This window comes from Petaurus breviceps, unplaced genomic scaffold (genome assembly GCF_028583685.1).
Source record: "Petaurus breviceps papuanus isolate PSGF00001 unplaced genomic scaffold, PetGlider_PUasm1.0 90895, whole genome shotgun sequence".
NCBI classification, from domain to species: Eukaryota; Metazoa; Chordata; class Mammalia; order Diprotodontia; family Petauridae; genus Petaurus; species Petaurus breviceps.
The window spans coordinates 29,495,462-29,520,507 of record NW_027187372.1 but is presented as its reverse complement, the minus strand read 5'-3'; the positions used below and the strand labels follow the sequence as shown (position 1 = coordinate 29,520,507).

Sequence of the window (25,046 nt, the reverse complement as noted above, 5' to 3'; positions counted from 1 at the left end):
AATAATATAAACTGGATCCAACCTGCCTCTTCAGTCTTATTTCATATTACTCTCTACATTCTAGCCACATTGTGCAATTTGTTGTTCCTTGAATTCAACATGCTATCTCCTACTTTTGTGCATTTGTAGAAGTCATCTTTCATACCTGTAATATGCTCTCCTTTCCTCTTTCAGAATCCTTATATTTCAGGTTCAGCTCCTGTAACACCTCCTCCACAAAGCTTTGCTTGATTTTTCTATCCCACTCTTACCTGTTAATCCTCTCTCCATATTCATATGTCCCTAGAGTAGCTTCTGACTTCTCCTTTGCTCTCCTCACTTTCCTAGCCTATGTCATATTTTTGACCTTACTGTATACCCCAAATAGAATTTAAGCTCCTTGGGAATAGGACTCTTTCATTTTTGTATTTGTATTCCCAGTGCTTTAAACATAGTAATCAAGTTTATATTCTTTTTTTTTTTTTAAGCAATTGGGGTTAAATAACTTGCTTAAGGTTACACGGCCAGTTATTTCTGGGTGTGGTGCTAAGTATCTGAGCCCGGATTTGATCCCCAGGTCATCACCGACACTGGAGCTGGTGCTTACTCGCTGAGCCACCTGGCCTCCCCTCAAGTTTACATTCTTAATATCTTAATATACACTTACTATCTATTCTTCCTTAAACATCTTTTTTTCTTCAAGGCTCCGTTGAGGTGCTTCCTGATTGAAGGCACATGAGATCCCTCTAATCCCTCCTTTCTCCCAGATAAAAGTGATTTCCCCTTCCTCAAGCTATTCTGTTTAACATTTCCCAGGCACTTATCTATTTTTAAGCTATGTTTACACCTTTTAAAATATGTTATTTTATAGCATTTGTACATCTTTCACCCCTCCTATTAGACTAAGGTCCTTGAGAGAAGGGGCTGTGTTGTTTTTTAACCTATGTATCTCCAATACCTAGCAGCTCATTTGATTGTTTACTGAACTGAATTAAAAAGCAGATGTGTGAAACTCCATCACAGAAATAAATATGACTCCTGACATAAGGGAGCTATTTCTGAAAGACAAGCTATGCCATACACTTGCTGTTCCCTTTACCAACAATGATCTCCTCTCTCATTGCTATCTTCCTATCCCATGAGGCCCAGATCAAAAACTATTCTTCCACAAAATCTTCCCTAGCAACTCCAACAAAAATTAATTTATCTTTCTCATGAATTCTTAATGTACTTTGTACTACTTATTTGTTACTGCCTCTTACTATAGAGCTTTGTGTACAAATTTTATTTCCCTCATTAGGTTTGAACTCTTTGTGGACAAGACCATCCTACATACCCCACAATGCCTTGCACATGGCAAGCAATCAAGTATTTAAATGAGGGAATGAATAAGCACATAAAGCTCAAAAAATACCAACATATTCAAAATCATCAACATCTTATTATCTGCAGATTCTTCAACATAGACAAAGTGGTAAAATATCTTTGCTCTGCCAGCTGTGTAAGCAAGGCAGTGACAAATCCAAACCCTACTTACACCTCACCTTGTTTGTTGGACAGGGTCACTGTCCTCACCACAGTTCTGACATTCTCTTTCTCAGGACCTGGAATGGGTTGAGGTTGAAGTAAATGAGCAGATGCTCCTGAAGGCCCTTCTGAATAAAGCAAAAAACAAAAACCATTTGTGGAAAACAATGAAACTATTTTTAAAATTGAAGACTTTAAGTATCCCTCCTGGGTCCCCAAAGTGACCAGTTTTGTCTACAAAATCAGGTGTCTACAGAACCAATAAATTTATTTAGCAACATAAGTAAAGGGGAAAACAGTGCTGGCTTTGAAAGAATATAGTCTATACTGAAAAAGACACTAATAAAATTCAGAGTGTTACTGTAAAACTGATACACTGTAGAAATAGCAAGAAGACCAAAGTCTAAAGCCACTGCAATTTAATCTGCCTTTACTTGCTTGGAAAACATTATAAAAATTACTCTACAGACAACCTCAGTTTTTCTTTGCTACCACACTTATTCCTATCTAGCTATCTCTTCCTTCTTCCTCATCTTCATGTGTGTCAAATAAACTTTTTAGATCTGAATTCTGAATATAAATCCATAAAGCTGATCATTACATAGAATATGCTTGATAAAAGTTTCCAAGAAAGTGATTGTTTATAAGCAAACTTGATATTTTAAAATTTAGTAGAGTTTGAATTCTGATTCAGACTCTATCTGCATGACCCTGGACAAGTCACTGCCTCAGTTTCTTCATCTGTAAATAGGGATAATAATAATAAGAGTCCGTATCTCCCAGGGTAGTCATGAAAATCAAATAATATGTGTAAAGCACTTTGCAAACTTTAAAGATCTATATAAATACTAGCCATTATTATAGTTGTTATGATGGGTGATGATGATTATGATTCAGGATATTAACCAACCAAATCAAGACAATGATAGAAGAAAACTCTATCAACCTGAGGAATGACAACTCTAGTACAAACCCAAATTTTCTAATTTTTATGGTTTTTCATTTGCCTTTCTTTGAAATCTTGTTGTTAATAATGAACAGGCTTTCCCTTTAAGCTTAGTTCCTATCATATAGGGACCAATGTAGAGCCAGATTAAATGTGTAAGGCAATCCTTAGCTTAAAAACAAAAATGACCCTTCCAGAAAAAAAAAATAAGCCACAAAAACAACTCATCCATTTTAGTTATGTTCAGAAAAATTATTTTTCTCCAAGATCAAGACTTTTTCTCTGTCAAAAAATTCTCACAAACTTTACCTCCTTGCTTTTTAAATTTTTCCTTCATTTTCTTTGACTTGATTTCTTCAAGAGTTTTTATTCCAAAATTTAAACTATCACCTACAAAACCAAAACAGAATTTGTGAGGAAATGAAACAGTAAAGAGGCAGTGTCTACTGTCTAGGACATTTTGGCCAGATTTTTTCCTCCCTAAGCCAATAACATATGCTAATAGGAACATTATAAAAAATGGTCAGGAATTAGTGAATATTTTTGTAAAACTTATGGCTAAGAGCAAAAGTTTATAACCAGAGGTTCAAGAATTTAATTTTAAGATATTTTGATAATTCTATTATAGTTTTCCTTAATAATCCTATATATTTTATGCACCTTAAAACATTATTTTGACAAGAGATCCACAAAACAAAAAAGATTAAGAACTTCTGCTGTAAAGGATCAGCATTTAAAACCTACTCTTACCTTGCTTTAAGCTGACCCCGGGTTTCCGGGCACCAGTTATACGTAATCCATTATGAACTTCAGGAGTTGGTTGCAGAATAGGTGTTTTAGTTTCATCTCCTTCCTCAGAAAACTGATCTAGAGAACAAAGTCAAACAAAATTCAAAATGATGAAGACTTACAGTTTCTTTCCAGGTTCTACCTCTGACTCACTGAGTGATTTTTTTGTTGTTGAGTACCCATTTCTGAATTTTCAAAAAAAGCTGATACTTACCATCATCATCTTCATCATCATCTGCAGCATTGATTACAACTGGAGGATGTGTGGGACTGGGAACATTTTCTGAACTTTCCACTTTCATCACACCCCGAAGCTGGGGGGAGGGGTTGGATGGGACAGACAGTTTATTTTGCTGCAATGAGAGCTGACTAGCTTTCACCTCTTCATCTGGTGACTCAGGCACAATGGGTAAAATAGCTAAAAGTGAAAGGGCAGCAGTAAGTCAACAACTGAAAGCTAGAACTCTAAATTACTTTGTCTACATATACTAGATTCAGCAGTTTTAATAAAACTTTCTTATGTCCTTTTTAGTCTCTAGTTAAAATATATGCTCTTCAGTGAATTAACTGTCTTCTATTTTGCAATTCCCCAAATTCCATATGAGGAATTACAAATATGCAACTGTATTTGACATATACTAATTCTTAATTAATTTTATGAATTCGAAAAATCAGAACTTTTGCTAAACAAGGCAGTGGCAGGAAAAAAATATGGTAGATAACACCTCAAAATCTATATTACATTTAACTGCTAAGGAACAGATTCTTATTTACTTAATTTTTACTAAATAGATGTAAAATTCAAGTCATATCAATTCGACAGATGTTTAAAAAGTACTCACTAATTAGTAGAACACAATGTTAAGTACTGGGAGAAAGATATAACTTAGATAAAGCATCATCCTAGCTTTTAGGGAGTTTATAGTCTAGTTGGGAAATAACTCAGACAGATAATTATTTTAAAAATACAATAGTACATAAATGAAGAAGCAAACAAGTGGAAACGTTATGTCAAGTTGGGAGAGATAAAAGTAACATAGAGTGGGGAAAATTAGGGTTCGTGGATGACAGTATTTGACTGAATTTTTAAAGGTCAGATGGATAGAAGAGAAGGACATTGTAAGAACAGGGAACACCACAAGCAAAGGCTTGAAGATAGTAAAGCATAGGACCTATACGGAGAGAGTAAACAGTCCAGTTCTGGTTGGAGTATCACACACATAGAAGGGGCAGTAGTATGAGATAAGGGGAAATATGGGGTTGCGCCAGACCACGGAAAGTCTTGAAAATCAAGTTAAGGACGTGGACCTTTATTTGATAGGCAACAGGGAATAATTAAGAGGGTATGAGGAGAGAAGTGCCATGATCAGATAAACGTACAAAGAAGATAAATCTGACTGTGAGATAAAAGAAGACAGTGGAAATGGGGTCTATTAGGAGTCCAGGTGGGTGGCAATGAGGGTTTAGATTAGAGTAGCAGCAGTACAAATAAGAAGAGGGGACAAATCTCCCCCAGACTTCTTAACCCTGATGACTACTTGTTGGCTGACTGATTCTGGTAGTATCATTTGTTAAACACCTACTATGTGCCAGGTACTGTGCTAGGAGAGACAATATATACACACATAATTTACATACGAAACGTATACAAAATAAATGCAAGATGATTTAGGGGAGGAGGCAGTAAGCAGCTGGGGAGATCAGAAAAGATCTCATGTATGAGGCGGCATTTAAGCTGACCTTTGAAAGAAAGCTCTACTAGGGATTACAAAAGTTCAACATGGGAAGTAGGTTTAATCAATGCTGCAGAATGAAGATGGGGCTTCAGAAGAGAAAGGCAGATATTGGAATGAAAAAGCTGGTTAGTGATTAAGAAAATAATTTGTATTTGGGGATATAGCTTAAAATAAAGGAATGATAATTGCTTAGCCATAAATGGAATATACTGTGTAGGGCTGATAAAAATATTTTTGCTCGGAGTTTTCTAAATCTTACCAAAAGGATTTTAAATGGAAAAGAGAGAAGGGAGAAAATTGCCTACATATATCTGCTGAACCACAAGGGCTCTAATACAGGAAAAATTGCAGTAGAAAACACCTAGTAGAAACACACTATTCATGAGAGGAAAAAATGCAAAATCCAGTAAGATAGACAGCAAAGTAAACAACAAAACAAAAAACCCTAAGGTCTCAGATCCTACACAAAACATGAGCAAAATAGTAAACTAAAGCAAGGAAACAAGATACCTCAAAGGTATCACCAAGATATAGTGGGACAAGATCCATGACTGGAATATGGATATGGGAGGTTAAAATTTATTCAAAGGGAATAGAAAAGAAAAAAGTAGAAACAAAATTGCATTTTTAGATTGAGAAGTTATATTTAACAAAAAGAAATGCTCCATACACACCAAAGCACTTTATGAAGTTGTAAAGAACTGTAAACAAAAATGCCCATCAATCGGGAACTGGCTAAACAAACTGTGGTGCACAAATGTAATGGCATATTACTGTGCTATAAGAAATGAGGAGCATGGTGAATCTGTTGCAGACAAACAAGGAAAGACTTATGTGAACTGATGCAAAATGAAATAAGCAGAGTTAGAAAAACAGTCTATACAATGATCATAATAATGTAAATGCAAAGAACAATAAAAAAACCAGTCACAAGTGAGTATTTCTAAATTATAAAAACCAAGTACGGCCCCAAGGTATAAAAAGATACCCCACACCTCTCTGCTGCAGAGGGGGATATCAATGGGTGTGGCACATTGTACATAATATAAGCTTTTTTCCCCCAATAGGATAACTGGTTTTGTTGAACTTACTCTTTTAAAAGAATTCTTTTGATCTATAAGGGATGGCTTTGTGGACAGGAAAGAGAGAGGAAGAAAGGTAAAGGAGAAATTGCAGGTGATAACAAAACAAAAATTATCTATAAAATTCATTTCTTAAGAAAAGTCATGTTCATTTGAGAAAAACCAGATAAGGAAGCATGAATGAAAGTATTTGTGTGAAGATCGATGGATGGAGAAGCAGAAATGATTTTGGAACTGGTGTACTTCAGACCTCCAGGAAAGAAAGAGCAAAGAGATGGGGTGTTCAGATACAATATATGAGGAGAGACTTCAATTATCTTGACACCTGTTAGATCTCTCTACTCAAAGCAGCAGATAAATTTTGGTTTGCTTAATTATAGTATCATTTTTCAAAAGACTGAAGGAAGAGGGGAGGAATGAGAGAAGTATAACTGGGGTATGCAGGTGAAATAAAAACAAATGGTATTAATAAAATTTTATTTAAAAACAAGGTTGAGGAAGCAACAAGAATTGCTCTTCTGAACCTAATTCTCCTCCCTTTTCCCTCATTAGAATGTGAGCTTTTAAAGTGAAGCTATTTCTTATTTTTGTCTTTGTGTCTCCAATATATAGTACAGTGACTTGCCTATAATTAGTGTTCATTAAGTGTTTACTGACTTGGCTTGAATTTAGGTTGGAGCTGATAAATTCAAGCTTCTTTTGAAGGTCTTTGTGGGTGTGATAAGAAATCAAGAACAGAAAACATTAGTAACTAAAAATGTGTGAAATTATTTAAAATAAAAACAGAAATTACTTTTGCTTGGAGGTAGGAAAAGGCCTTCAACATAGCGTCCCCTGTTGTGATGAAATGCACAATTTAATTTTTGACATCCCATTGGCTGGTTTTCCCAGTAGCATGGAATCTCACTCCGCTTTTTCTGCAGAGAAAAAAAAATCAAGAGATAATCCAAAATAAGAAATGGGATCATTTTATTTTGAAAGGAAAATAAAGAATTAACAACAGCTTCTACCTGAAGACTTCCAAGGAAAAGGAACCTATCACCTTTTAATTCCACTCTCGGGAAGCTCTAATTGTTAATTTTTCCTGACGTGCAGTCTAAAATGGTCATTGTGCAACTTCTACCAATCTGTCCCAGTTCTCTCCCCAGGGGCCAAACAGAACAAAGCTAATTCCTCCTCCACACTTCTCAAATATTTAAGCCAGCAAACATGTTTTCTCCTTTCCAGGCCAAACATCCCTACTTCCTTCAAATGATCCTCACACAACAGGGAGATAGGGGCCTTAACCATTCTAGTTACCATCACTGAACTTTCTCCAGTTTATCAATGTTTTTCTTAAACTGTGATGCCTAGAACTGAATACAGTAGTTCAGATAAACTCTGACAAGGAAGAGTGTACAGGGTGACTCTCATCACCCTATTTTTGGAAGCTGTGCTTCTCTTGATGCAGCTCAAGGTCACATTAAATTTTTTTTAACTGCCACATTAGACTGCTGACTTTATTTGCCTTGCAATCTACTAAAACCACCAGATTTTTTCAGAACTACTACTTAATCATTATCCTTCATTTTCTTATTTGTGAAATTGATTTTTTTTGTATCCAAGTATATAAATTTACATTTATATTAGATTCAGCCCAATGCTCTAGCCTGACAAGACTTTTTTGGATCTTGATTGTATCATCCATTGTGTTAGTTATCCCCTCCCAGCTTTATGTCATCTATAATTCTGATGAAATTGACTATATCTTTATCCATTTATACACAGAAAAGGCAAAGGACAAAGCAGATATTCCCTAGAGTACTCCTCTGCAGACTTCCTGCCATGTTAACATCAAACCATTTACAACTACTCTGTGAGTTTGGCCATGTGACCAGTTCTGAATCCATCTGATTGGATTATCGTTTAATCCATAACATTTCATCATGTCCCCAACTATAACCACAAATTCTCCATATCTATTCTTCCTGCTTATGATTCAGGGAAGGTAGCATAGTGCATATGAAAATACTATTAGAATGGAGAATAATTGCACAAGCTGTGGTATATGAATGTGATGGAATACCACTGGGACATAAAAAGTGATGAAAAGGGGAATGGTTTCTGAAGAACTTGGGAAGTTATGTATGAACCAATGTAAAGTAAAGAAAGCAGAACCAGGAGAACAACTTACAAAATAACAAAAATATTGCAAAGATAATCAACTTTGAAAGACTTAGGAACTCTAAACAACACAATGAGCAACGGAGTACATAACAATCCTCCTCCTCCTTTTCTTCTTTTCTCAATGGGTAGAGAAGGGAGAAAAGGGAAGAGAGAATTTATTGATTTTAAAAAATAGTGCTGGGTTTGAAATAAAAGGATTGGGATTCAAATTCCAGTTCTGCCACTTGATAGCTATATGACCCTGGGCAAGCCACCTTAACCCCTTAGTATACTGGGCATCTACCTAAAATTATAAGTTGCAGAAGAATTGCTGTTCTGCACTGATAAAGGAAGATTCTTCACTGGGCTTCTCCATAGTGGATACGATTACAGGTCTAGACAAAACAAATAACAAACAGCCCAAGATCTAACCTTCTAGCAAATTATAGCATTAGGAGTTTTAAAAGAAAATTATGAGCAATAGTAATATGTAAAATGTTAAAGGGGTAAAGAAAATAATGAAATAGTGACTGTTAATTTTATATAGAACCTCAGATGTATTAAAAAGAGTATAGTGTGGAATATTTCAGAGCATTTAATAAAGCTCCTCTTCCCCCAAACCCCTCCCCATAAAAAGATCAGATATTTTTACCTGCAAAGACAACGTGCAATTTATTCTTTTGAAATTCCTAAATGGGTATTATAATCATTGCTATTTTATAGATGATGAGAATAGCAATTATTTAATTGCCTCTTGCTTCAAGGTCACAGAAATTTAGTGTTCCAAATTCAGGATCTGATGTTAATTTTCCTTGTTCCTGAGGCTTTTGGTTTAAGAGACTTTACTACCTCTCTCGGAAGCAAATTTTCACAACACAGGTTGACTTACTGTAGTGAATCCTGCTCTGTGTTCCACAATCATGTGACATTTAACCCTTTCAACCTTTAGATAAGTACAAAAAGTTTGCCTGCTCATAAAAAGGTATGCCAGTTTTATCCTACTCCCTTCTCCTAACCATCAAACTACACAAAGCAAAGAAATTAAAAATTTTAATTGTCCCAACACTGTGTTTCTGGTCTCAAGCTACTAGACCTTATCAAATGTCACTAAACTTAGACTGACCACTTACATCAATTTCCATGTGTCGGAACCTGCAGACCTGTCGAAAACATCGCCCTTCCTGCCATAGTGTGCAAACAGTCTCATTTCCTAGAGCTGCTTCACAGTGCCGGAATGGGCAGCTATCTCCCTGTAATGAATGGGAAAGAAGAAAGAAAATAATTATAACTTAAAAGATTCACATACATCTATAAACATAAAACCCTGCTGCTCAATGATAAGTACTTAATGGGGAAAAGAGAAAAGTCAAGATAGAAATAGGTTTTACTGTGCAAAGATTTCTTACAGGTATTTCTTATAGTTATTACTATTTATTTCATCTAAGGCCAGAACATGTAAGTATAGATTCAGAGTCAAAGAAAACACAAGTAGTATGAGTGACAAACCTGAAAAATAATCAGTACCTTAATTTCAACTTGTCCTATACATTCTGAGTTCCACAAGTAAAGCTAATTCTAGATATATCAAGAGGCTAAACCAGGAGGTCAGCCCAGTCACATGTTTTATAACATACGCAGCACACACTGTGAATACTCTGAAATCAAGCACCATTTTGGTACAACTGGCTGGCTATATGTATTTAGAATCAACAAAATTACCAGGGCTTTGCTCAAAATAGAACTACACACCTATTTGGGCATTCTTAAGCATGATGTCACTAAAGGGACTCAGAGAAAAGTCTTCCCATATGAAGACACAGATGTATAAATTTCAAGAAAGAGACAAATAGTACATATAAAAATGAAGGAGGCTGAAAAGCAAGGTGTGTGTGTATGTGTCTTCAGAGCTGTCAGCAGGAAATTTGGAAAAGGAAAGAATTAAAATACAAATCTTAATTTACACACTTATGGAAAGGTGGCAACTACATCTATATCCAATCAAAGTCAACAGCCTACAACCAGTGGTCTTAATCATTTTAGGAATGCAGAAGGGAAAAATCATGGTACAAACTATTCAGTATGACAACTTTGCCATGTGACTTGAACTTTTTTTGATGATGACCTTAAGCAACTTTAAAACAAGACAATGAACATTACCTATTTCAAATCTAATAAATTCTCTTCTAAATGTTAATGCATGCATTTTTATATAATTGAAATCAAGTGTATACATACTATTTTTTAAACTTAATGTTATTTTATATTATATGCCTTTTAAGAGACCACCCTGGCAAAACAAAAAATACAATTACAACTACAAAACTACCAGGAGAAGAAAAAGATTATAAAGAATGAACAAATCCCCCTATTGTGCATTATTCTTTCCTAAAAGTCTGAGAACACAAAAGACCAAATAAAACAGATAAGCAGTGAAACACAAACATTAAAATGATGAGTATTAAGAAAATCTCATCTGGGGACAGCTAGGTGGCACAGTGAACAGAGAACCAGCCCTGAAGTCAGAAGCCCAGAGTTCAAACCCAGCCTCAGACACTTGACACTTAACTAGTTGTGTGACCTCGGGCAAGTCACTTAACCCCAACTGCCTTCCCTCCTCCAAAAATAAAAAATAAAAAAAAAAATCTCATCCAATGTAGGAAATCAATTGTAGGAAAAAACTTTTAAGTTTTACCTTGGTACATGTAGAATAGAAAAAAAAGTAGCAGTCTTCTCCTTGATTAGACATGCTGGCCAGATCCTCAGATCAGGTGCTGGGGCTTGAAAACAAGCCCCTACTTCTCTAGAAGAGAACCAAGCTCCAACTCTTTCTCAAATGGTCTCAATCTTCCACAGGCAATTCAACCACTGAAATCTTCTTTAAAATGTTACCTTAGATAGAAAGGAATATAAATCAAAGTATATGAGGTACATATCCTATTCCACAGCTTCTAAACCTAAATAATTTTGATCATTTATGAGATAACAGTGCAAAAGTTGTGTGGGTATCTTATCTCTCCACTAGACAATGATCTGAAGAACAGGAATGGCACCATATGCTTTATCTCCCTTAGTGCCTGGCACAATGCTTTGGGCATTCCAGGGTTTCCATAAATGTTTGTTACATTATTTCTCTATTTGTATTGGACTAATGATTTCATTAGTACAGGGAACTCCCTCTACTGATGCATAATGGCATCTTCAAGGCAATCTACAATCTTATGAATCTCCTGTGCCACTGTGAAGTTAAGACGATTTGCCCAGTCACAAAATCAATTTCTCTTAGGACTGGAATTTGAACACAGGTTTTTACTGACTCTGAGGTCTGCTCTCTATCCAGTAAACTAAACCAGGCTGTTTCTCTATTCTAATTGTATAATAATATCCAAAGATGTTAATCCATATATGTTGTTTTGTAAATATACCTTCATGTAATTTCTGTGTGGATATTGTATACGATATACAAGCATATTCTATACTTGTGTTAGACTATAAAATCCTTGCAGATGATAACCATACTTTCATTTTTTTCTTTCATATTTCCTATGGGATCTAATACATTCCTCAGAAGAGTGTGACTGCTCAATAAATACTGCTAACTAAACAGATGACCCAGATAATTTTTCTAACATTTAGATGATTTCTGTGCAATCAACATGCTAGACTTGACTAGGGAACAAATAATCTAGATTTTTTCACTTGAAAACTGCTACATTAGGATTCATAGGATCATGGATCTAGAAGAGACCTTAGAGATGATGTAGTCCAATCCTTTATTTGACAGCTGAGGAAACTTGAGGCTCAGAGAGGTTGTGACTTTGATCACAAAGCTAGTAAATGGAAGAGCTGAGATTCAAACTCAGGTTACATATCTCCTCCTTTACCCTTTACATTGTCTCACATACTACCTTTACCATTACAAAAGCATCTGATTCTTATTTCAAAAGCAAACACATCTTACTTAGAAACTACAAATTATTTTACTGGAACAAAGTTAAAATCATATGCCTCTGAACTTCCTTATACTTGGTGTAATGGGAACGTAATTTTAAAGATCTTCCCTGCCCCTAGGCTAAAGTGCACCTGGAGCCTGGGGTGGGAGGCTTGTTTTTCAGTAGATACTTCTTGATTGGCCAGTGAGTCAATAAGGTTGTTACATTCTCTGAGCCAGGAGAAGGCTATATAAGCCCTGATGTGTAGCTTTGTTTTGGGGCTCACTTTGAGAAGTATTCTGTGATTTGATATGGATTCTGGGAAGCCGTTGTCCTGAGCTCCCCCCCCCCCTTGAAAAAACACAGATGTTGAAACCCAGATGTTGACTGGGTATGGGTGTAATGGTTGGACAGTTTGAAATCTGTCTACTAGATCTGTTTCTGTCTTGATAATTCTGCCTGTATACTTTGAAGTTCGGGGTGCTGACCTTTTCCCCTGAACGAGGTAAATGATATATGTTTGACTGATTAAAGTAAGCTTTGTTAACCCATTTTGAGTTGCTTTCCTTTATCAAAGCAGATCCAAGAACCTGTGTTGGCAGCAAACCCTGAGGATGCTTGGGGTGCTTGCGGCTACTCTTGGGCATATATTTACATAATAATATAATGGCTACATTTACATCCAAATTCATTAGTGGGGGCAGGGGAAGAACATATTATAATCAAATATATTTTAAACTCAAATTGCCTTGGCTGTAAACTAAAAGACAGAATTCTTCTCACTGGGCACCTTCTAGAGACAATCCTTTGGCTTCTGAAAAAAAGCAAGTTATTTGCTTTCTTCCTGCTCAACAGACTGATGACAGATACACACACTACCAGGCTGAAAGCAAAGGATGCTCTGCACAGCCAAAACTCATTACTTCTTTTTTTTTTTTTTTAAAGCAATCGGGGTTAAGTAACTTGCTCAAGGTTACACGGCCAGTTATTATTTCTGGATGTGGTGCTGAGTATCTGAGCCTGGATTTGATCCAGGTCATCCCGACACTGGAGCCGGTGCTCTTACTCGCTGAGCCACCTGGCCACCCCTAAGCAATTGGGGTTAAGTAACTTGCTCAAGGTTACACGGCCAGGTGTTTCTGGGTGGGTGCTAAGTGTCTGAGCCCGGGATTCGATCTCCAGGTCTTCTCAACACTGGAGCTGGTGCTCTTACTGGCTGTGCTACCTGGCTGGCCCAAAACTCATTACTTCTTGAGAGGAAAAATTAAAATAGCTGATATTTATTTACATTGTGCTTTATGGTTTGCAAAATACTTTACATACACATTCTTATTTATCTCATGTTAAATCACACTTTCATTATCATAAATGACTATTGTATATATTTGTATTTATACACTTTATATATATTCTATATATGTTTTATGTGTATTTGTCTCTGCCACTGGAATGTAAGCTCCTTGTAAATAAGAATTTTTTTTCCCTGTACTTATATCCCCAGCAACTGGCACAGTACTGGACAGATGCCCTTAATCAATACTTGTGACTTATTATTGATCTTTCCAATAATACTGGGAGGCAGATACAAGTTTTATTACCCCCTATATAACAGATCAGGAAGCTGAGGCTTAAGAATCACTACACATTTTTCTCACAACAAATAACCTTTCTATTTGAAACATAGTACAGCTGTACTTGCACGTATACACGCATGCATATACATGGGAAGCAAGATTTGGGGCATGTATGTAGACTGTGCTGAACTACATATTAAGGGTATTTTGTGTCATTAAAAAAAATTTCTAAAAGTACTAGAACTCTTCCCTTTCAATACACACACACACACACACACTTTTTGAACTCTAATTTAAAGCTAAGATATGTGCCAATACTAAGAATTAGGAGGGTATTTGCTTAGTTTTTCATTCCAAAAACAGGTCCAGAAATTCAGTTACTTACATTTCATATATAACATAAAAACTACAGTGAATAAATCAAGGGCTTCTTCCCAGTAGCTATGGAAATGCTTTCTGTAAGGCTCACAAGCCCTAGGAATATCCCTCATCTACTTCACCATGCTGAGTTCAGACTTGTTTCACTTTGTAGCAGATAGCACATATTCCAACCACTCAAGCCCACCAAGAGGCAATTTACAGATTATAAAGCATGGAATTTTCATTTCATACATTCCTCAGCTTCAATACTTAGTTAAGTGAAAGTTAAAAATTTTAAGAAGCTTCACGTTAACTAAATGTTAAATGTTCACAAAAATTCTCAAACTGGCCCCCTTGACTTGACACCATTTTTCTGTGGCTCCTCCTTTCTTCTTATGTTTTAGCATCATCAGTATTCCTCAAACCTCACTTAAGGTGCCACTTCTGATTTTAAGCTGCTCCTAATTCACCAGTTCTCTCAAATTACACTGTATTTACTTTTCTTCTTACATATTATATCTCTCCTCCCTACTTGGTAAGAAGGTAAGTGCTTTGAAGTCAGGGGCTATTGTATTTCTCTTTGTAACTCTCTTGCCTACAGTACTTAGCACATAGTAGGGACCAAATAAATGGCTTGTTGAATTGATTGTGAAGGATGGAGACCTCTGAAAGGTGCTATCAGCAAATAGTTCAACTTTTCACTCACTTGTGAGAGGTATATACTTACATATTTCCACAGGGAAGCTTTATTTGAAGGAGCACAATTATTAATCCTGAAAAATCACTTCATCAGCCTTTATTTAAGCCATTAGTTAAAAATAAAGTTATAGTTCAGTGATGTTGCTAAGTAACAGTGTGCCTTCAAGATTTAATAATGTAGCTGCTGCTATACCAGAAAACTACTATTCTCCCAAAATATAAGCAAAAGAATCAAGACAATTCTGTGTAATTCTTTTGGTGAAAAACATGATTTTAAAGAAAAACAGAACAAAAAATTAAAATTAAACTGAAGTTCAAACCCAATTAGCCTGTGAGCTGTTTTTTGAATAGTTTAATTTCAGGACTAAAATAAATGTTTAAAAAACCAAGTACAAATCCATCTCTAGCAGTCTACTTATTATAAAAGATGCTCATTTTTCTAAAAAGCATAAAATACTTGACTTGTGCTTCTGATATTCTAAATAATTATAGTTGAAATTATAGAAATATCTGCTCCTTAAAAGAAAAAAGGCAAAATGATACATCTCCATACTTACATTAGCAGGGTGACTTCGACAGGATCGTCTGTCTTCAATGAATTCCAATTTATTACTCCTGTAGGTCGAACCAACACTCAATCCATGAATTAATAATAAAGGGGCAGAAAGAATTTTCCTCCTCACATTGCCAAGGAAACACCTCTCAGCCACAATTCAAACACAGGCTGTGCTTTTTAAACATCTCCCAACTACTGGAAGAATAAGTCCATTCGAATAACCTCTCTCAGACTGGAGACAGCCAGGGTTAGTTATCTCTTCCAAAAAAAAAATAGTTCATTTAAAGATGAACTTGAAATTCAAAGGGCTACAAAAAAGATCCATCTTCCACAGTCGGACAATTTATTTTTTTTTTTAAACAAAAATAAAAAATTGAATAATATCCAATTCTGGTCTTCAAGATTTCTTCACCTATTAAGAAAAAACAGAAACCTTCCCCCATCTTTATTATCTGTATACTGAAAATACATGTGTATGTAAAGGTATATAAAAGTATGTGTATATCTATGTATATAAGCATATACATATATACAAATTGGTTTATACACACAAACACATATACACAAATGTGCATAACCAAAGCATTTGAGTGATTTTTCATCTTTAAAATATATAATAAAAATCTTTAGGTTTGACTGCATTTTAAAAAATGATAAAAACTCAGAATCAAAGTATCTTTTTTTAAAGGCTGAAATCTTGGAACAGCCCACAAATGTTGATGAAATAATATCCTTACACATATGAATGTGTATAGTATGGATGCATGTATAATATTAATGTTTCCACATGATCTTTAACCAAAATAGATGGAAATGATCAGAGTAGTGACAATTGAATGGTACAGCAAATTATAGAAGGCAGAGAAGCAGAGAAGTCATCCTGAACACAGTTACAGAAAACACAGGGAGTTTAACATTTGGGGAAAGACAACATTTCCTTTAAATCAATACCAATTCTGCTAGCAAGGCATTAAGTATTAGTCATGCAAAGGCTTGCTTGAGCAGCTGTTTCAATTTTTTTTAAGATACTGACTACAAATAAGGAATTTATAACTCTATTCAGGTTAGTGAGGTGTTCAAACTCTCAAATTTTGCAATGATGTTGACATGTTATAACAAAAAAGTTTAAATAAAAATATTGTTATGCTTAAAGTTTATTCTAGATTTTGAAACAAGCTCCCACAACTTAAAAGGAATTTTGATTCTTATAAAAGCTGCACAATCTCTAGGCTAAACCTTATCAAATTCTACCCAGCACAAAACAAAAATTAAATGTTACTTAGAATTTGAAAATAAAATGTGGACACCTTTTACTCACACTTAACACTAGCCAATTTTCCAGGACTTTTTTGAGCAGGGAATATCCCCAAACCTAAAATGAAAAAGAAGGAAAAATCAGATTTTGTATTACTTAGTCAGAAACTTGCATAAAAGTGGGCTTTAAAAAAAGTTCTGCTAAGAGAAAATCACAAATCTTTCCCTATTTAATGATTATATATTCAGTCCTACTTAACTGAATTACATCTTTATGTAAAAACTTTTACATGGTGAGGATCACCTAGTCTAAGTTCATTTTACAGATTAACACTCCAAAAAGCAAACTGCTTATTTTAAGTCAAGATCAGGATGTCCAAAACAACTTCTTTTTCAAGTTTCATGGGACATCCACTTAACAACAAACTAATAAATTAAAGTCTAACATGCATTCTCTTTGGAAAATGAAAACCATCTTAGCCAAAATTGTTTCTATGTATCTTTCACTACTATCTCCTGTACAAATCTTTTAATGATGACCTTCCAAATTATAATAACATATTTTGCCACTTTTAGTGCTATCTACCCCCTTTTATCAAAGGTACCTATGGTAAACATTTTAACTTGACTGGCCAGTTAACTTGGGTTTCTCCTTGCTATACAAATTCCCAAGGGATCAATTCAAAGTAAACAATCTTCAGTTATTCTAAATTGATTTTTCCACCAAATAACTGAAATACTTACATGCCTTTTAACAAAAAAAAAACTGAGTTATTGAATTCAATCTAAATTCTACCACTATATATAATATTCCAGCTAGAAGTCAATAAAGAATTATCATAATTAAAGTTCTAGTTTATTTTCAGGAAATTTCAATAGTTCAGTATTTTCAAAATTTTGCCTTATCTAGTTTCAGACACGACTGGTGTTTATAAAGAGACATTCAGATTGTAGACTACAGATGGGGCAGTTTAGGTATAGAATAGCAACTTGGGTTAAAGCTATCCATAAGTCTCATATTCTGAAAATATATCAGGGGGTCACTGCTTACTATAATTTTGAACTTTTCATTTTAGTATTCAACTGCTGCTGCTGCAGCAGCAGGGGTGATATAAGGCTTTTGCTTGTCACTGAAATACTATCTGCTGCTGAGCTATCAATGGGGCCTAAATAGGAATGGGCTCCCTTTCTGGACAAGCTATAAACATATCAGTTCCTACTACAGGTGATAAGGCCAGACGCTTCTAAAGGGACCACAGTTCTCTGCTGAAATGTCCATATAATTACAAACTTCTCTCACAAGGATTTGTTTATGTTTCTAAATCATTATCCTGAGGAAGTCATTTAAATGAAGAAGTCATTTAAATTTTCTTTAAAACAAGAAGCTAATAACAAAGTGGCTAAGATGCAAAGCTTGAACTGCAAATAAGGCATTCAGTAGGATGTTAATTTGAAGCGTAATTTTATTTTGAAAAATACATTTTGACACCTTTTGTCCATCAGCAATGTTAACACCACTCTCATGACATTTTTCCTTTACGACAAGATAAAATAAACAAAAACATCCAATTTGTCTGAACTACTGCAATAGCTTGCTGTTTGGTGTGCCTGCCTCAAGCTTTTTCTCATTCCAGTCCATCATTCACTGGGCTAAGTTGATTTCCCTAAAGTACAAGTGTGACATGTCCCTCCCCCCACCCCTTACTTAATAAACTCTAATGGCTCCTTATCACCTCAAGTATCAAATACAAAATCTTCTGCTTGAATTTTAAAGCCCCCCCCACCCTTTATGCTTATTCCTCCTCCAAATATTCTAGAATCCAGTGGCATAGGCCTTCTCGCTCTTTCCTCCGTCTAGACACTATACATCTTCCCACATTGGATATTTTCACTGGCTATCCTCCATTACTGAAATTCTTTCCCTCCTCATCTGTTTTTCCTGGCTTCCCTCAAGTCTCAGTTATTAAGTCCCACCTTCTACAAGAAGGCATTTCCCATTCCCCCTTATCTTAGCACCTTCCCTCTGAGATTTGCCTCCACTTTGGCCTGTATATATCTTGTTTGTACGTAGTTGTTTGCACATCGTTTTCTTCCATTAGACTTTGAGTTCCTTGAGAGCTTTTTTGCCTTTTTTTCTATTCTTAAGAATGTAGCACAATGTCTTTGACATGGTAAGTACTTAATAAATGTTTATTGACCTGACTTGAGTACATCTCACAATGTATATAATATTCTGTCTTAGTAGTCTTCCATCTGTCTGCCATAAAAGGGGAGGGACATTTCATTACCTACCCTTTTGGACCTTCATTCCTTTTTCTATTACTCAGAATGTGACCTCCTTTAAGTGATCTTTTCAATTACAATGTAGTTATTTCATATGTTGCTCTCTGTTCTGCTTATTTTCAATTAGTCTTGTAGTTATTTCTTATGTTTTTTGTTCTGCTTATTTTTGTTTCTTTGCATTTCTCATCTTACAGAACCCTAATATTCTGAATTCCTAATATGGGAGGTAGAGCTCAAGTATGGACTGTTGGGTTTTGAAATTTCAAAGCTTATTTGCCTATCAATTTTTCACAGTTGAAAAGATAGCTCAATTGGTCATTTTTCTGAGCCAGAAAAAGTTCACACACCTGGTCCTATGGACAAGTCCTCAATTTCTAACACATTTCCAGCAGCATCACAATCATTACACTGGCATTGGGGGGGGGGATGCTTAGACTTCAGGCAACCCTAATGTGTAGTTTTCTGAGGTGGGTACCTGGTCTGTCCAGTTCATACTTAAAGTCAAAGCAAAATTCCAAATTCTAAATGTCTTGGGTTTTGTTCCAGGCATTAAGATATGGTGCTGCTTTTAATGAAGAAAGTCTCTTGGACAAGGACATAAGATTCCTCTATTGTTAGGGGTGGCTAGGTGGCACAATGAATAGAGCACCAGCCCTGAAGTCAGGAGGACCTGAGTTTAAATCTGGTCTCAGGCACTTAACACAAAAAAAAACTAGCCATGTGACCTTGGGCAAGTCATTTAACCCCCAATTGCCCTCCAAAAAAAAATAAAAAGATTCCACAATTGTGAAAGACACACTAGAAACTACAGTTGAGCTATCATCTTCAACAAATTCCTTAAGCAATCAAAATTTAACTGGAAAGGCATAACTATCTTTTAATACTTAATTTTCTTTTTACTACAGACCTATGACTGACAGTTTCCATTTTATCAACATTAAAGTAAAATGTGGAGGCACATTCAAAGCTCCCACTTCTGTCCATACTATTACATTTATTTTCAAGTGTAGTGGGAGTTAAGTACATGGAAGGTATAATTTTCTTGCCTAAAGCTACTTCCACTGGCCAGTACAACTTTATTAGAATTGCCTCAGGAGACCGAAAGCTTGGTCTAGCAATGGATGTCTCCTTTTACACCTGTTGACACTTCTTTTAAAGCTGCTACAAATTGTTCAATAGGTTTATCATGGGTTAATGTAGAAAAACTGCATCACAACGGAGATTTTGTACCAATTGGTAGGATTTGTTTGGCTATACAGCATGCAATTAAAGATGTTCTTTATCCTGCTTGGGAGCACTGGCACACAATATATCAGTAGTAAGTGTGGCATTTGAGATCCCCCAGATCTCAAATCGTTCATGATTTTTGGGGAACTGACCAATTCTTGAAGAGGTTTTGCTTTCCTTTCTTGTGTTGTTGGGAAAACAACTGTCTCAACATTCATCTCATTTGCAAGGTAGAAGAGTTTTTAACCTGGAATCAGTGGATTTTTGTTTTTAAATATTTTGATGTCATTCAATATAAAGTTCCCTTTGTAATCTTACACATTTTACTTTGTGCATTTAACAATATTCAGAGAAGTGGTCCTTAGGATTCACTAGGTTGCCAACCCAGTTGGTGCATGATACAAAAAGAATTAACAATTCCTGCTTTTTTCACCTGTATTAATATGGGCACTTGAAACATATTCCAGAATCCTAACATCACTAAAAATGCTGTGTATAGTGCCAGAGAAACTGAAGATACCAGTACACCAGAAGTATATTCCCTGCTTCCAAAGCTTATACAATAATTTTGTAATAGGTTTATTACTGTAGTAATACAGCTGTTCCTCCCCCACTAGAATCATCTTTTCTTTCACTTCAAGTTTCCCTACTTGGGTGATAAAATTGACAACAAAAGGAAAATATCTCCAAACTGTCCAATTCTCTCACTTTAGAAATCAAGAAACTGAAGGTCATTTAGAGTCAGTGAGAGAGTTAGCTAGAACCCAGGTCTGGTGTTCTTTTCATATCACCATATAATTAAGCTTTTGATGCTTTCCGATTTTTAACTCTTAAAGATTATTAATCTATTTCTAGCGTATTCCATTTTTAAACTAAGGAAACTGCCCTTTTATTTAGTGTCCAAGTTGCCAATAAGACCCCAAGAACCCAATTCTCAAGACAGATCTGACTCCACATACCAGTCAATCACAGCAAAAGCTTGTTTTCCCCTCCCCCCGCCCCCATTTTAAACTAAAAATCTTTTGACTGGAAGGCGGGGGAGGGAAAGCTAAACCAGCGCAGCTTGAGAGTAGGACGTTACCTGTGTTCTAGAGTTATATCGCAGATTTAAATTTGCTAATTGTATCAAGATTTAACCCAATTCCGGTCCTTACCCTCCTTTGGGGGAGTGGAGACACTTTACAATCTGCAAATAAGTAACTCACAGACCGCATTTCCAGACAACCTCAAGCCCAGGAAAGTTAATTCACTTTAGTTTCACTTCGGGCAGCGCCTTTCTTTGTATCGCCCGGCACTCCGCAGGCACTTAACAAACGTAGGCTGACCGAGCCCCGAAAGCCTCGGCGGGCCGGCGGCGGCGCGTCCTCCAGGTGCAGCAGTTGGGCCGGGTGAAGGCGGACGGCACGGAGGGGCAGCGGCCCTTCCCCAACGCTACGAGGCCAGGGCGCTTGGGTGGCCCGCACCGGAGCGGAGCGGAAAGGGCCCTCACACGTCATCAGCTAGTCCAGCCTCTTTTTCTTCTTCTTTTTTTTTAAACAGAGGAGGGAAACTGGAGGCGCAACGAAACCCAAAGCCAGGCCCGACTCGGGATTCGAACACAAGGGCCTCGGGCTCCGGCTCGTCCACTCGCTCTCGGTCCACGAGCCGCGGGGACTCGGTCCCCGATTTCGGGGAATTTCTCCGGCGGACCGAAGGGCTCGGCCTCAGAGGCATCGTCACCTGGCCACAGGCCCGAGGCAGGGACCGGAGCCGGGCCTCGCGGGCAGGCGGCCGGCCAGGGGGAGGAGTCCGGGCTCGGCTCGGCCGTGACGCTGGGGGGCGGCTGGGATGGGGGCGGGGAGGGGGCCCCCGCCGGGCTGTGACAGGAGCGGAGCAGGCGGGGGGAGGGGCGCCGGGGCGTCTGCCGGGCCGGGTCGTTACGGCGGAGCTGACGAGGGGCCCGCCCGGGGCTTCCTAGGCCGCCCTTCCCGAGGCTTCCCCACACCCCCGAACCCCGACCCGTTCCGGGGTCGGGAAGACGGTCTAGTTACCTGAAAGCGTAACCTGACCGGGCCGGAGTCGCTCTTCACCGCTTCCGCCGCGGCCTCGACTCTTTCCCTCATCCACTGCCGGGGTCTGTCCCCGCCGCTGCCGCCACTGCTTTTCGTTCCTCGGGCAGCAGCCGCGGATCCTCCGGCCTGCCAGCCTCAAAGATGGCGCCTGGCCGACTGGCCCAGCTCCGAGGCCCGGCCAGCAACCAAGATGGCTCCTGCCCACGCCCCGTGCCAGCACTACGTTCGTGACGGACGGAATTCTGGGAGCTGTAGTTTCCTTGGAGAGGCAAGGTTCAAGATGGCTTCCTACAGGTCTTGACTGGGAGGGCGGGGAGGGACTTGAGGGTGAGAAGTATAAACTGTGAATAGTGAAACTGGCTTCTCACTTAAGACTAGATTTCGTACCTGCCCCACCCTCGTTTTTTCTGTCGTTGTCTTCAATAATCACCTACTTTTGAGCCAAGAAAAACCATACAGGTATTCGAATTCACACTATTTGAAGTTTAATTATGTAAAATATGATACCGAGGGTGGCTAGGTGGTGCAGTGAATAGAGCACCAGCCCTGGAGTCAGGAGGATCTGAGTTCAAATCCGATGGCAGACACTTAACACACAAAAAAACTAGGTATGTGACCTTGGGCAAGTCACTTAATACCAATTGCCCTACCTCCCCCCCCCCCCATCCAAAAAAATAAAATAAAATATGGTACCTATGGGCGGCTAAATGACACCCTAAATAGAGCACCAGCCATGGAGTCAGGAGGATCTGAGTTCAAATCTGACCTCAGACACACACACACACACACACATACAAACTAGCAGTGTGACCTTGGGCAAGTCACTTAACTCTAATCGCCCTACCTTCCTTCTTCCAAAAAAACAAAACAAAAAAACCCAAACAATAAAATATGGTACCTGGTTCCAGCCCAATGGAGTTATGCTGTGCAAGTTTGAATAATTCCATCACTTAAAGGGAATTTCTTATTAGCACTATTTGGGACCTAGCTGTATACACAATGACTTCAACAATGTAAATGGAAAAACTGTCTGCAAAACAATCAGAAGTGAATGTTGCAAAATTACAAAACAAAACAAAAATATCAGAAGACACCCCCACCTCACACCTTTCTGGAGGTGGGAAGTCTACCATGGTTAGTTGAACATTTCACATGTTTCAAGACTTTTTCCACATATTCATCAGTTTTGTTGATTTTTTTTCTTTTTGCCCTCCCCCTCCGCCCACTTCAAATAAATATTTGCTATATAGGAAGGCTTTGTGTGAAAAGGGGGGGAAATTTTTGGTGTCATAAGAAATTATATCAATAAAAATTAATTTTCAAAAATGACGGAGTATTGTGATCACATTTTAAGTCTTTTCATCTCAAATAGAATTGTGGAGATCCTTCTGGACTTGCAGTCAGGAAACCCTGTGTTTAAATCTAACCTGTGCACATACTAACTGTGAACTTCTTTGAGATTCACTGCCTGAAAATAGGGATAGTAACTGATCTCCTAAAGCTCAAAATGCCTTTAATATATATGGTAGAAGGGGAGTGGTCAGGAAAACAAAGATTATTAACAGTTAATATAATCACATAAAGTAAGGACAGATAACAGAGACAATGGTAATGGTTAACATTTATACCAATGCTTTAAAGTGTTAAGGTTTTAGGAAAATTTACACTTGTTGTTTATGCCTTTTATAAAGTATAGTCTTTTACAAAGAAGCCTTGAATCAAGCTTCAGGGATTTAGAACACCTCACTGTTAGTGGCCTAGAGGACAGGCTTGTTTGTCAGTTTTGAATCCAAGGAGTATGGCCCCTGGAAGTCTACCGGAGAACCCAGCTCTAAGAAGGGAAATGAGCTCTGCCTTTCAACTTGCACCTCTACTAGAGGGTGAAGGAGAGGAAATTTATTTCTCTTACTCTTCCCTCTGTTCCACCAACCTCCATCAACGTTAAATTGGAACAACCTGCCCAGTAAGTCTAAAGAGTTTATTTTTACAGTGTTCTATTCCCTCCCTCCAGACCGTCCTTAGATACTTTCTAGTCATGTTACTCTTCTGTTTGTAATTCTTCAATGGTTTCCTGTTGCAACCAAATGCATTTCAGATTTGGGCAGGTTCTCACAGCCCTCCTCAATCTGTTTTCTACGTTTTTAATTGACCAACAAACTTTTATTTTGCCCCTAAGAGAGTAAGCAATTAACAGGTAGAGTCAACTACACCAAGGAGGAAAGAGTGGTATGGTGAGAAGGGGACTTTGGTCGGAGTCTGCTGTCAGCCTCGGAGTGAAAGCAACTGGTAACTAATTCAAAACTCAAAGGTAGAAATTTATGAATAAACATAAGTAAGAAGATAGTCATAATTTAGGAGGAATGAGCCCAAGCCAGTGTGAGATTAGAGAAAGAGAGGGAGAGAGAGCAGTCAGCACAGGTGAGGGTTGGAAAAATAACGTTTTTAATTGTGACAATTTGTTTTGTGTACGAATGAACTTCCTGCAATGTTATTATTTGGCAACTACTCTTCCCCTTCTAGCCTGATCTGCCAAAAGCTGCTATGGGCCTGGACAGCAATTACCTGGAATACTTGCTGCTTCCATGTCCACCTTTTAAAATCCTATCCATCCTTTTAAGACCCAACTCACATGCTCCTCAATTCATACTTATACCTGACGTGTACATGGTGATTTAGAGTTTGTGAAACACTTTACATAGGTTATCTCACTTGACCCTCTCAACAATCCTGATTGTAAGGTAGATTCTACAGGCATTCTCAGAAGAGTAGTTATGAATTTTTAAACCTGGGGTAAATACCACCAACTACTTCTATGGCAAGCAGAAGGAAAGGCAAGAAAGAGGTAGGGGGTAGTGGAGGAGGGAAAGGAAGAAGGGAAGTATGAACACCATAGCATACCCTGGAAGAAA

The 25,046-nt window shown here is 37.5% G+C and overlaps 1 protein-coding gene across 12 annotated transcripts in view; it reads right to left on the bottom strand.

Moving 5' to 3' along the window:
- The window catches only part of ZC3H11A (zinc finger CCCH-type containing 11A), a 40,541-nt gene extending 17,106 nt beyond the window's left edge, over positions 1–23,435 (bottom strand). For 2 of the 12 annotated variants that reach the window (XM_069074629.1, XM_069074641.1), the window contains exons 1-9: positions 22,117–23,435; positions 15,324–16,694; positions 10,897–11,093; positions 9,335–9,454; positions 6,853–6,976; positions 3,456–3,659; positions 3,203–3,319; positions 2,762–2,842; positions 1,524–1,634 (exon numbers count right to left, since the gene is read on the bottom strand). In XM_069074629.1, coding sequence (XP_068930730.1) covers positions 1,524–1,634; positions 2,762–2,842; positions 3,203–3,319; positions 3,456–3,659; positions 6,853–6,976; positions 9,335–9,454; positions 10,897–10,950 — 811 coding nt within the window. In that variant the 5' untranslated portion in view covers positions 10,951–11,093; positions 15,324–16,694; positions 22,117–23,435. Of the gene's footprint in view, positions 1–1,523; positions 1,635–2,761; positions 2,843–3,202; positions 3,320–3,455; positions 3,660–6,852; positions 6,977–9,334; positions 9,455–10,896; positions 11,094–15,323; positions 16,695–21,240; positions 21,885–22,116 lie in introns of those variants that run through there. The other 10 variants (XM_069074630.1, XM_069074635.1, XM_069074636.1 and 7 more) reach the window with 10 other exon arrangements.
- Positions 23,436–25,046: the final 1,611 nt, after the last annotated feature.